General features: G+C 42.4%; 1 protein-coding gene across 1 annotated transcript in view; it reads left to right on the top strand.

Moving 5' to 3' along the window:
• Positions 1 to 15250, top strand: part of SPON1 (spondin 1) — a 301416-nt gene that overhangs the window by 160946 nt on the left and 125220 nt on the right. Inside the window, exon 6 of the mRNA XM_061147291.1 lies at positions 13924 to 14072. Coding sequence (XP_061003274.1) covers positions 13924 to 14072 — 149 coding nt within the window. The remainder of the gene's footprint in view (positions 1 to 13923; positions 14073 to 15250) is intronic.

Raw genomic sequence — 15250 nt, 5'->3', positions numbered from 1 at the left:
AAGTGTCTTTTAATTTTGTGGGTCCAGTCACTATCCTCAGTGACTGTGGAGCCCAAGAAAATAAAATCTGTCACTAAATAAATCAAGAATCAGAAGTTCAGAAAAATGGGTGGGAAAGGCTGAGTTTAAAGAAGGCTAAAATTTATGAACTTCAAGAGCTGATAAACCCCAGTGTTGTCAGAGGCACTGGATAGGCACCACCTTATTTGTTCCCATGGTGACAGTTATTTAAGAGAGACCTCTTAAATAACTCTGAACTTGGCTCAGGCTTTGGATGCCCAGTGGAGTAGAAAGGGCATAGCCTTGGTAGACCAGGTGATAGGCTTAGCTCTGCTGCTTACAAGCAGCTCAGTTCCCTCATCCATAACATGGAGGTGGTAATGGACCTCCCTAGCATGAGCACTGTGAGAAGAGAAGGATGTTAGCTAATGCCTATGAAGTACATGAGGCAGGGAATGTGCTCAATAAGTAGTAATGATTTTCATGATAATGATAATGGTAACCATGGCAACAATGATGATGACAATGGAAACAACATCTGTAGCTTTGGGTGGAGGGGTGCTGAAAGAGCATCTATAAAACTACTCTGCTTACAGACATAAGAGGAACAGCCCTAGCTAGCTCTTGTCTAATCTCCAGACTTGAATGAATCTCCAGGCCCAGACACATGATCTTAGTTGAGAGAGCCATGTATCAACTTCCCCCAAAGCAGAGCCTGAGGCAAGGACTTTGGTGCAGATGGTTTACAAAAATAATGATGCTGGAAGCAAGAGTGAAGGAGTTGAGGGATAATGATAGGGCAGGGGAAGGAAATCTACCTAGGAGTGCATTTTGAGGTCACTGTTATCAGTGCACCTCGGAAAAGTATACAGAATGCCTTCCAGAATTATCCACCTTCCAGAATTGTCCACAAGTTCCCACGACTCTGTAGGCTGAGTTTTGTCTCTAGGAACACTAACTTCCCTGGTCTTCCAGACGCTTGATTGCTGCCCAAGCAGGCACTGAGTGCTTCAGAGAAGGTATGAGGCAGTAAATGGAAAGAGGCACAGTACACTTGAGGTGGACATTCACAGACAGCATGAGTGTGTACTCACATCTGCCCACCATTGTGGCTGAAGTCAGAGGTAGATGGAGAGTATGTGATGCGGAGCATCAGATGCAACTGCTATGGGCCAAATCTTAGTTCAAGGGCAGGTTCTGCCTGCCACGTGTGATTCACAGCTGTGAGAGTTGCCAGTAAGGCCTGTCCTCTCATCTCCACTTCTGAGAGTGGCTCCTTGCACAGTTGGTCCTTATCCTTAGCAGACCTATCCAAGACCCTCAGACCTATCGAAGATTCTCTAGCTGTGCTGTCTAATGTGATAGCCACTAGATACATGTAGCTATTTTAATGAATTATAATTATATAAAATTTCAAAGGTTCAATATGCACTATGCCAAGGGGCTACCATGTTGGACAGCAGACTATGGAACAATTCCATCTTCACGGAAAACTTCACTTAGAGCATCTGTAGAGTGAGCCTACCTGGGTCCAAATCCTGGTTCTACCACTTAACCAGCTGGATAACTCTGAGCAAGTCATTTAATGCTTCTATGCTTTAACTTCCTAGTCTGTAAAATGGGCTTGTCTCAAAGATTAAATAAATAACAATATACAAAGCAAATAGTAAAGTCTCACTAAATATTAATGATTATTACAATTTCCCTGTTCCTAAGGCAATTCCTACATGAGGCAAGCAGTTGCTAAAGAGCCTTCACTCCCAATCCAGACCCCAAGTCTCTCGGGGCTCATCTCTGGGCTCTTAAATTGTCTTCTTACTCAAGATGTCCCTGCCATGTGCCCCTAAGGCTCAGAACAGCGATGCTTCTTTGGTCACTGCTTCTCTCTCAGCCCCTTTTAAGTCTCCCACTCTGACTGCAAAAGGTGGAATCTGAACCCTGACTGCAAACTAATGTCAGGGGCTTTACTAGCTGCTCCTGAGAACTTTTGTCTGTATATCTGACTCATTCTGTTGCCATTTTCCCACCATTTACTCCACCCACCTGTTGAACATCTTTACCCTGCCAGTGCTGACTGCTGCTTGAACAACTAAGCTGCCCACAACCAGTTAGAAAATCCAGCTGTCTTCCAGGACCTTGACTCCCCCTAATGGACAGGTCCTGTGCTTATTCCAGTTTACTTCCAAACCCCACCTTCCCTGGAGAAATAGAATATTAATATTAAAAATAATAGTTATTGAATGTTTATTATATATCAGAAACTGTTCTGCCTTTATGTAGATTCCCTTCTGTAATACACATAAGATTTCCTTCTGTATTACCACAGTAATACCTAGAAGATAGCACTATTTTTTATAATTGGAGTATATAATTAATGTTCTATTTTTTATAATTGAAGTATTTAAAGTGGTGTGCCAATCTCTGCTGTATAGCAAAGTGACTCAGTTTTACACATCTACACATTATTTTTTTAATATTCTTTTCCATTATGGTTTATCACAGGAAATTGGATATAGTTCCCTGTGCTATACACTAAGACCTTGTTGTTTATCCATTCTAAATGTAATAGTTTGCATATATCAACCCCAAACTCCCAGTCCATCCCTCTCCCTCCTTCCTCTCCCTTGGCAACCACAAGTCTGATCTCTATGACTATGAGTCTCTTTCTGTTTTGTAGATAAATTCATTTGTGACATATCTTAGATTCCATATATAATATGGTATTTGTCTTTCTCTTTCTGATTTACTTCACTTGGTATGAAAATCTCTAGTTGTATCCATGTTGCTGCATATGGAATTATTTTGTCCTTTTTAATGGCTGAGTAATCTTTTATCATATATATGTACCACATCTTCTCTATCAGTTCATCTGTCAATGGATGTTTAGGTCGTTTCCATGTTTTGGCCATTGTGAATAATACTGCTATGAATGTAGGGCTGCATGTATCTTTTTAAATTAGTTTTGTCCAGGATTGGGATTGCTGGATCATATGGTAATTCTGTTTTTAGTTTTCAGAGGAACCACAATACTGTTTTCCATAGTGGTTGCACCAGCTTACATTCCCACCCATAGTGTAGGAGGATTCCCTTTTCTCCACACCCTCTCCAGCATTTGTTATTTGTAGACTTTTTAAAGATGGCCATTCTGACTGGTGTGAGGTGATACAAGTAGGTGGTACTATTGTTATTTCCATTTCATAGATAAGAAAACTGAGTCTTAGAAAACTTAGGTACAGTAGTTGATTCAAGGTCCCATAGCTAGTAAATGGTGGAAACAGAAATGTTGTGATGGCATTAAACCAGTAGGAGGTCTCTTTTCGCTTCAAAACATTTGAAAGAAGGATGAGCTGATACATACAACAACATGAATGAATTTTAAATGTATTATGCCAAGTTAAAGAAGTTAGACTCAAAGACTATATATTATTATATGACTTCATTTATACTATATTCCAGAAAAGGAAAAAACCATAGGAACCAAAAACAGTTTAGAGGTTGCCAGGGGCTGGGAGTAGAAGAATGGGGTTGACTGCAATGGAACATTTGGTAATATTTTAAGATAATAGAACTATCTGTGTCTTAACTATGGTAGTGGTCATATGATTGCATGCATTTGTCAAAACTTGCTAAGCTGTACATTAAAAAGGATAATTTTTTTAATTGAAAGTATACTTTTATATTTAAATGGAAAATAAAGCAGACAGTAATTTTTCTCTAATTGCCCCCAGCAATTGTCCAACTGTGGGAATAGAGGAGAGTAAAAATCAAAGTTTCAAAGACTTGGTGGAGTAATGAGCTCAGGTGGGAGCTCAGGGTCATATTTCAAGGATTTGAGAAAAAATTCAAGGAGAAGAAGTGAAAACAGTAAGTTTAACTTTCCCCAAAAGCCTGGAGGTGTAGGAAAGACAAAAGGTAGACTTTGTGGGAAGACAGCATTGATGGAATAGTTTTTTCACCCAGATTGAGAAAACATGAACCTCTTTACTTCAAGGGAGATGCTCTTCAATGAAAAAGAGATGAAAAGTTTACCTTACCCATATATCTAGTTTCTCTGGTACTCTTCATCATTTTATGTAGATCTGCATTTCCATCTGTCTTCATTTCCCTTCAGCCTGGAGAGTTTTTTTTAAAAATATCTCATATACTGCAGGTATGCTGGTAATAAATTCACTCAACTCATACTTATCAGAGTGTTTTATTTCATTTTCATTTTTTGAAGGATATTTTTGCAGGATATAGAATTCTAGGTTGACAGGTTTTTAGTTCTTTCAGAACTTTAGAGGTATCACTTCCTCATCTTACAGTTTGTCTTGTTTTTGAAGCAAGCAGCCATTCTTATCTTTGTTTTCCTGATTGTAATCTATCTTTTATTGCCTCTGACTCTTTTAAGATTTTCTCTTTATCTCTAGGTATTATCAACTGATTGTGATGTACCTAGGTGTAATTTTCTTTGCTTCAATTGTGTTTTGAGTTTATTGAGGTTCTTGGATCTGTAGGTTGATATTTTTCATCAAATTTGTGAAATTTTCAGGCATTTAAAAAATATTTTATAACTGAATTTCTCTGTCATCTCCTTCTGAGACTCCAGATACCTTTATGTTAAACTAGTTTCTGTTCTAAACATCGCTGAGACTCCAGTTTATTTTTTCAAATTTTTTATCTCTGTGCTTCATTTTGAATTGTTTCTATTACCATATTTTTTAGTCTACATATCTTTTCCTTTGCCATGTCATATATGCAGGTGTATTTTTCAGTTCTGGAATTTCCACTGGGTTTTTAAAAATAGCTTCTCTTTCTCTGCTGAGGGTCTCCATTTGTCTACTCATTAAGTCTATCTTTTCTTAAAATTCTTGAACATATTGATAATAGATGTTTTAAAGTCCGTGTATAATAATCTCAATGTATCTGTCATCTCAGGAACTTTTTTTCTATGGTTTTTTTTTTTCATGGTTATAATCATATTTTCCTGCTCCTGAACAACTTTTGATCGTATGATAGACATGGTAGGTGATATGTTGTTGAGTGTCTGGATTTGTTATCTTTCTTTAGGGAGATGAAGTTTTGATTTGACAGTTTTAGTGGTAGACCTGCTTAATTCTCTTTCAAGGCTTGTTTTCTAAGCTTTGTTAGGGTTAGTCTAGAGTAGCCCTTGCTCTGGGTATTATGTCATTTTACTTCCAATATGTGGCTTTTCTAGAGTCTCAGTTGAACATCCTCAATGGTTAGCAAAGTCTCTTTAATATGGGTGATTGGAATTCCTGCATCTCTAGCATTGTGTGATCTCTGGGATTTCCATTCAGCTCTTAGCTTATCAGTAACTATTCTCTCCTAGGCCTTTGAAGTCCCACCCTGCACATGTGCAGCTTAGTGTTTGGTGACAGATTTAAATGGACTTTTACGCATATTTCTGAACTTCTCTGTGCAACTCCCTCCCTTACTGGTATTTTTACCAGTAAATCCTATCTATCTCAGCAGCCTCAGATTCCTGTCAATTTAGCCAGATTGCCATTCTTTACTGTGCTCTATTTTCCTGCATCACAAACTAGAAAATGTCTAGGTCACACCTGAGACTCATCTCTTGTGTTTCCCTTTTCTCGGGGATCAGAGTCCTTTTCTGAAAACTGGTGCTTCATATATTTTGCCCATCAGGTTCTTCTGTCCTTGGGGATTCTCCAGGCAAGAATACTGGAGTGGGTTGCCATGCCCTCCTCCAGAGGATCTTCCCAAACCAGGGGTCAAATTCAGGTCTCCAGCATTGCAGGTGGATTCTTTACCATCTGAGCCACCAGGGAAGCCCAAGAATACTGGAGTGGGTAACCTATCCTTTCTCCAGGAGGTCTTCCTGACCCAGGAATTGAACCAGGGTCTTCTGTATTGCAGGCAGATTCTTTACCATCTGAGCTATCAGGAAAGCCCATATTTTGTCCAGTTTTATAGTTATTTATGCCCAGAGACCTAGTCCAGTGCCATTTACTACATCAGAGTCAGAAGCATAAATTGCATGAGCATATATAGATTTGGGAGTTATCTGTAGACAGGAATATCTTATTCTCTTCTTCACACTGCTTTCAGGATAAAATTAAAAACTTACTATGAAGACATTCATATCTCTTCAAGGTCTGCCTAGCTGATGGGCTTCATTACTGATAAGCCCTTTCTTACAAATACTCACACATACACACACACACACACACACACACACACACACACAAAATGCCTTGACCTACTTTTGGTTTTTTCTTGTGTCTCTGGCTTTGTTTTGGAACATACTGATCCCTCTGCAAAAAAAATACCCTCCCTTTTACCCACTAATTGCCTTTCTTAACTCCTACTTATCCTTCGGAATGGAGCTCAATTGCCATCTCCTCCAGGAAGCCTTCTCTGGTACAGTCTGGGTTTAATGTCCCTTTATTTGTGCTTTTATAACACTCTGATTTTTGCCTTTATCAAAGCTATATTGCCCACATTTTACTGTAATAGCCTGTTATGACCTGTCCTTTGTGCCCTTAACCTTACCCTCCACCCCGAACATTTCGAAGATGGGATCAAATCTGATTCTTTTCACAGTCACCATGGCCTAGCACACATTTTAGGAGACTTCTGGACTGTAGCTTGCCAAGCTCCGCTGTCAATGGATTCCCCAGGCAAGAATACTGGGGTGGGTAGCCTTTCCCTTCTCCAGGGTATCTTCCCGACCCAGGGATGGAATCCAGATCTCCCACATTGCCAGCAGATTCTTTACCATCTGAGTCACCAGGGATGCCCAGTAAAGGACCAGATAATAACTATTTTACGGTTTGCAGGCCAGATGGTCTCTGTTGTAACCTCTTGACTAAACTATTGTATCATGAAAGCAACCATAAACAATACATAAATAATACATGAAATATAAAACTTTAATGGGACAAAAACAGGGAGTAAGCTGCAGCTTACTGATTGGAGACTTAGTACATAGTATTTGCCTAGTAAATGTTCATTTGACTAGTTAGTAGAGTAGAATATTATTATTGGAGGTCTTAGGGGAAATACAAAAGAATGTAATCAATTGCCTACTTGTTTTCCTGGAATGGAAAAACGACACGATCTTAAGACCTTAAGGAAGGAGAAAACACTAGCTAAGTAAAGAAGGCAGAATGATAGAAAGTTGACGAATTTCTGTCCTAAGTGACAAATCTCCCCACTCAGGGTTTTTTCCAGGAGGCTCTACTGAGATGGGATCATAAAAACGAGAACAGCTTGATCAGAGTGAGTTCATGAAGCACCCAAGAGCAAGAAGAGCCAGAGGGCAAGTACAGGCTATGTCCTAGGCAGCACCCAGCAGCAAATCTAGAGGAGCCAAGTTCTGTGGCCAAATCCAAAGGGTCAGAAACCAGGCAGATTCTGGAACTGAGCTCAGGGCAAGAAGAGCCAGGGCAAGAGGGAAGTGAGAGCCAAGACAAGGTTTACGAGTAGGGTTGGCAGGGTCGCAGTGTTTTTCTATTGATCACTGGCCAGGTGGTACCTGGTAAATCTGGGTGTGTTGATGTTGGTCTTCTCAGGAAAGTTAAGTGACAAAGTCATCTATTAAGAGTAGATGGGGAGAGGAGGCTAGGACTTAGAAAGTGGAGGAACTGTGCTGTAGCTACAATAACAAATTCTGTATAAGTCCAACCAGTTCCCAAAGATTTGCTAAGATATGATGGGTGAGACCAAGAGTGGATAACAGGAGGTTGTAGCAAACTAGTCCTCAAGGTTGCAAAACATTCTCCCGTGAAGCTATGAATGGGTGTCAAGAAAATGAATGGTTGGCTTCTGCAGGATTGAGATTGGCAAAGAAATGCAGCCACTGGCAAAGCAGTTGAAATCTGGGCTGTCAATGAATAGCTACCATATGCAGAACACCTTGAAGAATCCATCTACTGTGCAACATGCCTCCTTCTACACCAGACAAAAGGCCAGTCATGGTTCGTCTTTCATCAGCACTAGGCTTCTAGGCATCATTGTGAATCCTGTAATTTACCATCTAGTGCTGACAGCAGAAAGGATGTCAGAAGTGAGATGAGTGCACCTATGTCCCCCTGGAATAGCTTTTCAGACTGATGCACACACCTGGCTAGCTAGCAGTATCTCAGACTCACATGTCTAATCATTTCTTCCCAGCTTTCCACCTGCCTCGGTCGCATCTATGCCCCATCCAAGCTACTGGGAGTAACCATCTAGACCCAGCTGCTGGAGCCAGAGAGAGGCTGGCTAAACCAAGGATCTGTGGCGTTACTTGAGAGTCAAAGAGTTGCTGATAGTGTCTGTTTTTCTGCCTTTACCCTGAGGCTGAAGCCCAAGTGTTACCTAGGAACCCCAGTGGTGGTCCCACTGAGTGTTCCTTTAAGAAAGTCATGAGCATTTACTTTGTCTCCTTCTCCCCAGGCCTCTTGATACCCAGAGCCTCTCTCCCTCTCATCCCTTATTTCCTGGAGAATGGGGGCTAAACTTGTCTGTGTCCCAACTAACTGGGGTCTGCTTAGCACCTCATTCTGCCAGCCTCAGACAACTGTGTCCCATTTAGATGACTCCCTACCATTTTTTTTCAGACTCAGTTTCTTGCATCTAACATTCCTATCGTCTCTTCCTACCATTTCTAGTTCAAACTGCTAATTAATCTCCAAATCTGATTCCCTTTGGTCCCATGGCTTCCAGAAGCTTTTCTGGCTTTGCCCCACCCCATTCAGATTTAATTTGACTAGCTGGTATCTTTTGAGCCCATTTCATGTGTTAACTGTCTTTAATTCATGGAATTCAGCCTCAGAAAGACACTAGGAGGCTGGTCATGTCAATATCCCTACTTTACAGATGAGGAAACTGAGTTGAGAGTGACTGACTAACTTATTCCATCTAGAAAGTTTCAGATTGGAGACTGGAATACACACATGTTTGTTCCAAAAACTGGAGTCTTTTACTTCACCAAACTGACTCCTGTAGACTGTCCAGTCCTCCCTGATTTTACTGGCTCACACATCTGGTCCCATGTTCCCATTTCCTCTCCTAAGCCAGGCCGTACACAGCTCAGCCAGGGATGCTGATGGATCTCCTGTTTGGTCTCTTCACCCTTGGCCCCTCTCCTGCCTGTGGCTGGCATGTCCTTCCAGAGATGTGATGCAGTGGGTGGGGGAGAGCTGGGCTCTGGCACTAGACAAACCCGACTTTAAATCCCAGCATCTTCAATTATCTGCTTTGGTGATCTGGGGTTAACTCATTTCACCTCTCTAAGTCTGTTTCCTCATGTGAAAGGTGGAAATTGAGATAGCACCTGTATCAAAAAAGAAAAAGAAAGAAAGAAATTTCTTTTTTGATTAATTTAAAAGCATATGCTACATATAAGAATTTCCTAGGACTTCCCTGGTGGTCCAGTGGCTAAGACTCTGAGTTCCCATTGCATTGAATCCCATTGCCTGGATTCAATCCCTGGTCAGGAAGCTAGATTCCACATGCCATAACGAAGACCCAGCACAGCCAAATAAATAAATATTTTTTAAAAAAGAATTTCCTAATGTCTGAATATGTCATAAAAGTTCTTTTAAATAAATATTTTCTATGAAGGGAGTTGACTTTCCCCTGGTAGCTCAGTTGGTAAAAAAATTCGCCTGCAATGAAGGAAACCCTGGTTCGATTCCTAGGTTGGGAAGATCTGCTGGAGAAGGGAAAGGCTACCAACTCCAGTATTCTGACCTGGAGAATTCCATGGACTGTATGGCCTCTATTCATGGAATTCTCCAGGCAAGAATACTGGAGTGGGTTGCTGTTTCCTTCTCCAGGAGATCTTCCTGACCCTAAAAATAGATCTTATCTATTTTTAATAGAATTCCTGCTCCTCCTGTCCTGCCAGTTTTCCCATGGGTGTCTCCTTCCAAGGGGGAAGTGTCCTTGCTCCTCTGCCTTCTTGCAGATGCTCATGGGGCTTTCCTTCTATACAAATACAGAGACTTTGTTTTGTAGAGTTCTTTAAAGTTTTTGTAGTTCTCTCCCAGGCCAGCCCAGTTAATTTGCACAACTCTGAGAAACAGTCCAGTCTAGTAATTATTATCTCTATTTTTAAAAGGTGAACTGAGGCTCTGAGAGATGGAATAACTGATTCATGGTCACGAATGGAGGCCTGGAGACTTGGTCTTCTGCACTGTGGCCCTCCCCCCAAGCCATCCTGCCCATATGTGACTGCCAGTCACCTGAATTCCTTGTTATTTCTAACAGTGCATATTGTCCCATGAGTGCCTGCCTTGTATCCCCAGGAAGGATGTAGTCTGCCCCCTTACCCTATCCTAGTGTCTTGCAAAATATCTATTATGTGGTTAATGTCATTCAAGGTTCTAAAATTTGAATAAATGTGGTATGTTGCAAGACCATTGCAGAAAACTAACAACTGTGCTGACTAGAAGGCTGAACTGATACCCTGACATTTTAATCAAGAGTAAGACATCTCATTCTTGAGGTACTTGTTTCTCTGTAAACATGCGTTTAGACTTTGAATCTCTGAATTTGGAGTTAGCTTCTTCAGCTCCTGTGTTCCGTGTTCTTGTGTCTAGAACTCTGACCATGCTTGATTGTAGGTAATCTGCTGATTCATCCATTTCCCCTCCCCCAGGCTGAGAGTCCCTCCAGGACAAGCACCACATCCACGTCCTGTCAGTGCCCAGGGCCTGCCACAGTGCTTGGCACATAGTAAATGGAAGTTGAATAAATAAATCAGAAAAAGCCATCTGGTCCATCCCCTCATCCCCCTGTGACTGTGCTTGTTCCTATCCTCTTACCTTAGTTCGCATTATGTATTATCTCTTATATTGAATCAAAGGCAGGTTCATATTCTACTCATTTTTGTAGCCTCCCAAACAACCAGGGACCCACTCCAGTGTTCTTGCCTGGAGAATCCCAGGGACAGGGGAGCCTGGTGGGCTGCCCTCTATGGGGTCACACAGAGTTGGACACGACTGAAGCGACTTAGCAGCAGCAGCAAACAACCAGGGAAGGAAGAAACCATCTTTGTTGAGGGTCTATTGTGTGCTAGTGATTGTACATATATTATGTCATTATGTTAAAAAATTGAATTTAATTCTTATAACAGGTCAATAAGGTAGGCATTATCATCCCTGAATTACAAAAGAATGAGCTACAAATCAGGGAAATAAAGTAATTGTAATTTGGCCAAGTTTACACAGGTAGTAAGTGTCAGTGCTGGAATTTGAATCCCTGTCTGCTGGCTCTGAGACCCAGGCCTTTCTTTTTTTATGTTGTTTGGTGTTTATTTTTTAACAGCCTGCAGAATAGCTGAGTGCTTTGGCCCAGTAGGAGTTAGGAACTCTGCTGAACTGAGACTTGAATTTAATCACATTGAATCAAATCTGTGCAAGCCTGCTCCCCAATGCTTCCAGCACATATACTGCCATCTTTGTATTTGATTATTTGGATGAAATGCTTCAGGGAATAAGTGCTAAGCATTCACAGTGTATCAGGCTCAGGGCTGGGCACTTGGGGATACAGTGCTGAATTCAGACTTCCTCAGGGAGCCTACAATCTAGTGGGAAAACACATATGTAGTGGGGATTGTAAATATGATCTGTGCTGATAGAACAAACTGGTAGTTACCAGTGGGGAAAAGGGAAGGGGAGGAGTAAGATAGGGATTAAGATATACAAAATAGGTAAGCAAGAAGTATCTATTGTACAGCACAGAAAAATATAGCCATTATTTTTTAATAACTATGAAAATGTTGAATCAGTGTGTTGTATACCTGAAGCTAATATAATATTGTAAATCAACTATACTTCCATTTTTAAAAATGTGATCTGTGCTAAGGGGAGACAGAAGACAAAGGTTTAAGTCATTCTAGGGAGGTCTTGGGAGGCTTCTAGGTAAATCGGGAAAGAGGAATGAGTGGGCAAGACAGGAGGAAAGCAGAGAGGAACAGCATGTGCTAAGCCACTGAAGTATGAAATTACAGGTAGAAGGGGTCTGGAACAGGGGATATATTGGTGAAACAGAACAGGGGAATAAGTGAGATACTGGAACTGCTCTCCCTGTGTTCATACCATGAACCAAACGTCGTGACTGATTCTGACCCTTGCCCCTATGCAAGCAGTGCTCTTAGCTTAGATGATAGCCAGAACATGCTTCCCAATCAGGAAGTAAATTAGAGAAATGGCTGGCAACACCTCCCTCTGTCTTCTCTAGGGATGTGATGGACAAACACAGTGTTTGCATGTCCCTGATGCAGGGGAAACAATGAGCCAGCAATTGGGACACCCACATGGTGATGTTGTCTGCCTGGATCATGTCATGTCTCAGCAGACCAGGCAGGTTGCTTTGGACCCATGCTCTTGATGTGCCCCTGGACCAGAGGACCCTGGAGTAGCAGGTGGGAGATGTGAACAAGATCTGGGCCTGTTCAGAATCAGTTTCTTAAGTAGTAGGGGGTAGAGTGGAAAAGTCTGCCCATCCTGAGCCAGAGGGCTGGAAGCAGCAAACATCAGTTGGATCCAACTAGTTCAAGTTTCCCTCTTTGCTGTGCCCAAAAATATTCCTTAACTGGAGAGATTTAAAAAACCCAGCCAAAGAATAGCAGACAACTGCGTCAACATTATAATGAATTGTATGTAACAGGAATCAATATGCGTGTGTGTGTGCGTTCATGCTTAGTCACTTCAGTCATGTCCGACTCTTTGTGACCCCACGGACTGCAGCCTGCCAGGCTCCTCTGTCCATGAAATTTGCCAGGCAAGAAGAACACTGGAGCAGGTTGCCATTTAATCCTCCAGGGGATCTTCCCGACCCACAGATTTAACCTGGGTCTCTGATGTCTCCTGCACTGGCAGACGGGTTCTTTATCACTAGTGCCACCTGGGAAGCCCAGTAATCAATATATATGTATTTATATTCATTACGTGCAAAAACAAATCCGGTATGGTGTTGGTGCTGACTTTTCTCTCCTCTCTTTCCCCCCACCTTGAGACTTTGAAAAATCCTCAGGCCAAGTTCTGCCTTGGTCCTACCCAGACATCATTCTGTTCTGCCTCTGTGTCATCCATCACTTCCCTGCTACATCCCACTGCAGTCATTATCCTGGGTGATCCTCAGCAAACCACTCTGGACTAGTCATGTCCTTGTATCCAAACCGCCTCACCCATCCTTTCACGTGGCTAGCCTGCCTGCCCCTCACCTTGAAAGGTACATAAAAGCCAGCAAAAAACAGCAGTGCTTATTCCCAGGAATGGTTAAGCCTAACTTCCCTTTATCTTTTGCTCAGTGCCCACCTCCCCAGCTCCACACTCTAATTTTGCCCACACTGATGCATCCTTCACACTGCTGTCTCGATGATTTATCTAAAATTCAAATGTGATCATGTCATTCCCCTGCTCAGAACCCTTCTATGGTTTCAGACCCTTTAAAATGACATCTATACTCCTGAAGCATTTAGAACAAGGCTCTCCATGGGCAGGCTCCTTCCTACTTCCCTGGCCTCATTTCCCAACTCTCCCCTTGACACTCTGTGACACAGAAATGCTGAATTACTTATGGCTCCCCAAACACACAATGTTACTTAATGTTTCTGAGTCTGCCAGAAATAGTCCTTCCTCTCTGTTCTGTCTTACAAATCTGCTCAGCATTTAAACCTTCTCTCAACTTTCTTCTTCTCTGAGATTCTTCCAGACAGGAGTCATCATTCTGGGCCAGCTCTGTGTCTTATTTAGACATCTACCCATTGCCCTGTCTGCATATGCCCAAGACTTACTTGCTCACAGGGTCTGTCTTACTCATCCCAGAATAGCACAGGACCTAACACAGAGCAGGTGCTTAGCCAACACAGCTTGGATCATTGTCCAATTACACCTCCCCATCCTTGAAGGGACTTGTGTTTTAGCCACAGCACCACTGATGCCTGCATCTGATCGGCTTTTCCAGGTCGGGCCAATCATTGGTCTGCAATCATCGGCGGATCCCACTCCAAGAATTACGTGCTATGGGAGTATGGAGGATATGCGAGCGAAGGCGTCAAACAGGTTGCAGAATTGGGTTCCCCAGTGAAAATGGAGGAGGAAATTCGACAACAGGTAAGAAAAATAATCCCAGAATGACTAAAACCCAAACATGCCATCAAGCATCCTTTAGCTTTCTTTCCCAGGGGCTCAAAACTTATAGGACAATGTGCTGGAAAATTGGTACCATAGGAAGTGAAATCTATTTGCTGAGTTTCAGAGTGCTTATGTTCAGCTGAAGACAGAGGCACAAATGTTCGTCTTGTCTCACATCTTCCCTGACTGCATTTGTGGTTTCTTGAGCTTGTGCTAAAAGCTGTTGCTGTGGCTGCATTGTTGGGATACCACACCTTTGTTCTCCTGGGGGTCAGTGTGGTGGGTTACTTTGATTCTTGAGAGGGTCAGGGGAGTGACATTCACATGAAGCTAAAATCACTGTTTCCAAAGAGAAACATTTGTTTATTGACACATGTTTTTGCACCTATGTCTTGAGGTGTTTGATAAACTAGTCAGTGATTAATCAAAATCATTATAAGCTGAAGCATCTTTAATGTATTGATACAGTGTACCATCTCATGCGGGCCCAGGAGTCAGGTATTATCTAGGACCCCTTTCACACCAATGAAGGATAAGGGAGAAATAGTCTATCATTCTTTTGTATTTGTTGGGAAGTACCATCATCCATCATTAAAAGCACTAGAAAGAGGTTGATGAGGGACCTTGAAAGAAGAGCTGCGGCTTGTTGAAGGCTATTCACAGGCTTCACCGTGGGGAGGAGACAGTCCAGCTTTGGCCATCTCTACCCGCAAAAGCCCTTTGGGCCTCAGAGATCTGGGTAGCGAACCACGTGTCACTGCTCATAAGTGTACAGGGGGAAGGAAGGAAAGCGCCAACCATGCTGGGAATGTGGTCGTTTGCAGCACAGGCCACGGTGAGGCTGCTGCCCTGCTGGGCTCCTGCCTCACGTCTCCTGAGACAGCGCAGGGGGCCCTGTGTCTCACGGTGTGTGTGTGCAGCAGGGCAGGCAGAGCTGAGGCCCCCTGTCCTTCCCCCTGATGTCTGCCATCTGGACTCCAAGCTCCCACAGACCCTAAACTGAATGCAGCAAAGGCCACCTGATTCCTGCTGTAATCCCCTGAGGAATTCTTTTGGCCCGGCGTCCAAAAACACCCAGGAATTAGCTTATGTTTCTCATTAATTTGATTTAAAGCCTTTCCCAATTTTCAGAAAAAAATTGTTTAACCCAGCATTTC

Source organism: Dama dama, chromosome 1, assembly GCF_033118175.1.
Source record: "Dama dama isolate Ldn47 chromosome 1, ASM3311817v1, whole genome shotgun sequence".
Lineage (NCBI taxonomy): Eukaryota > Metazoa > Chordata > Mammalia > Artiodactyla > Cervidae > Dama > Dama dama.
The sequence above is the reverse complement of the archived record's forward strand: the minus strand, read 5'-3'. Positions and strand labels throughout refer to the sequence as shown.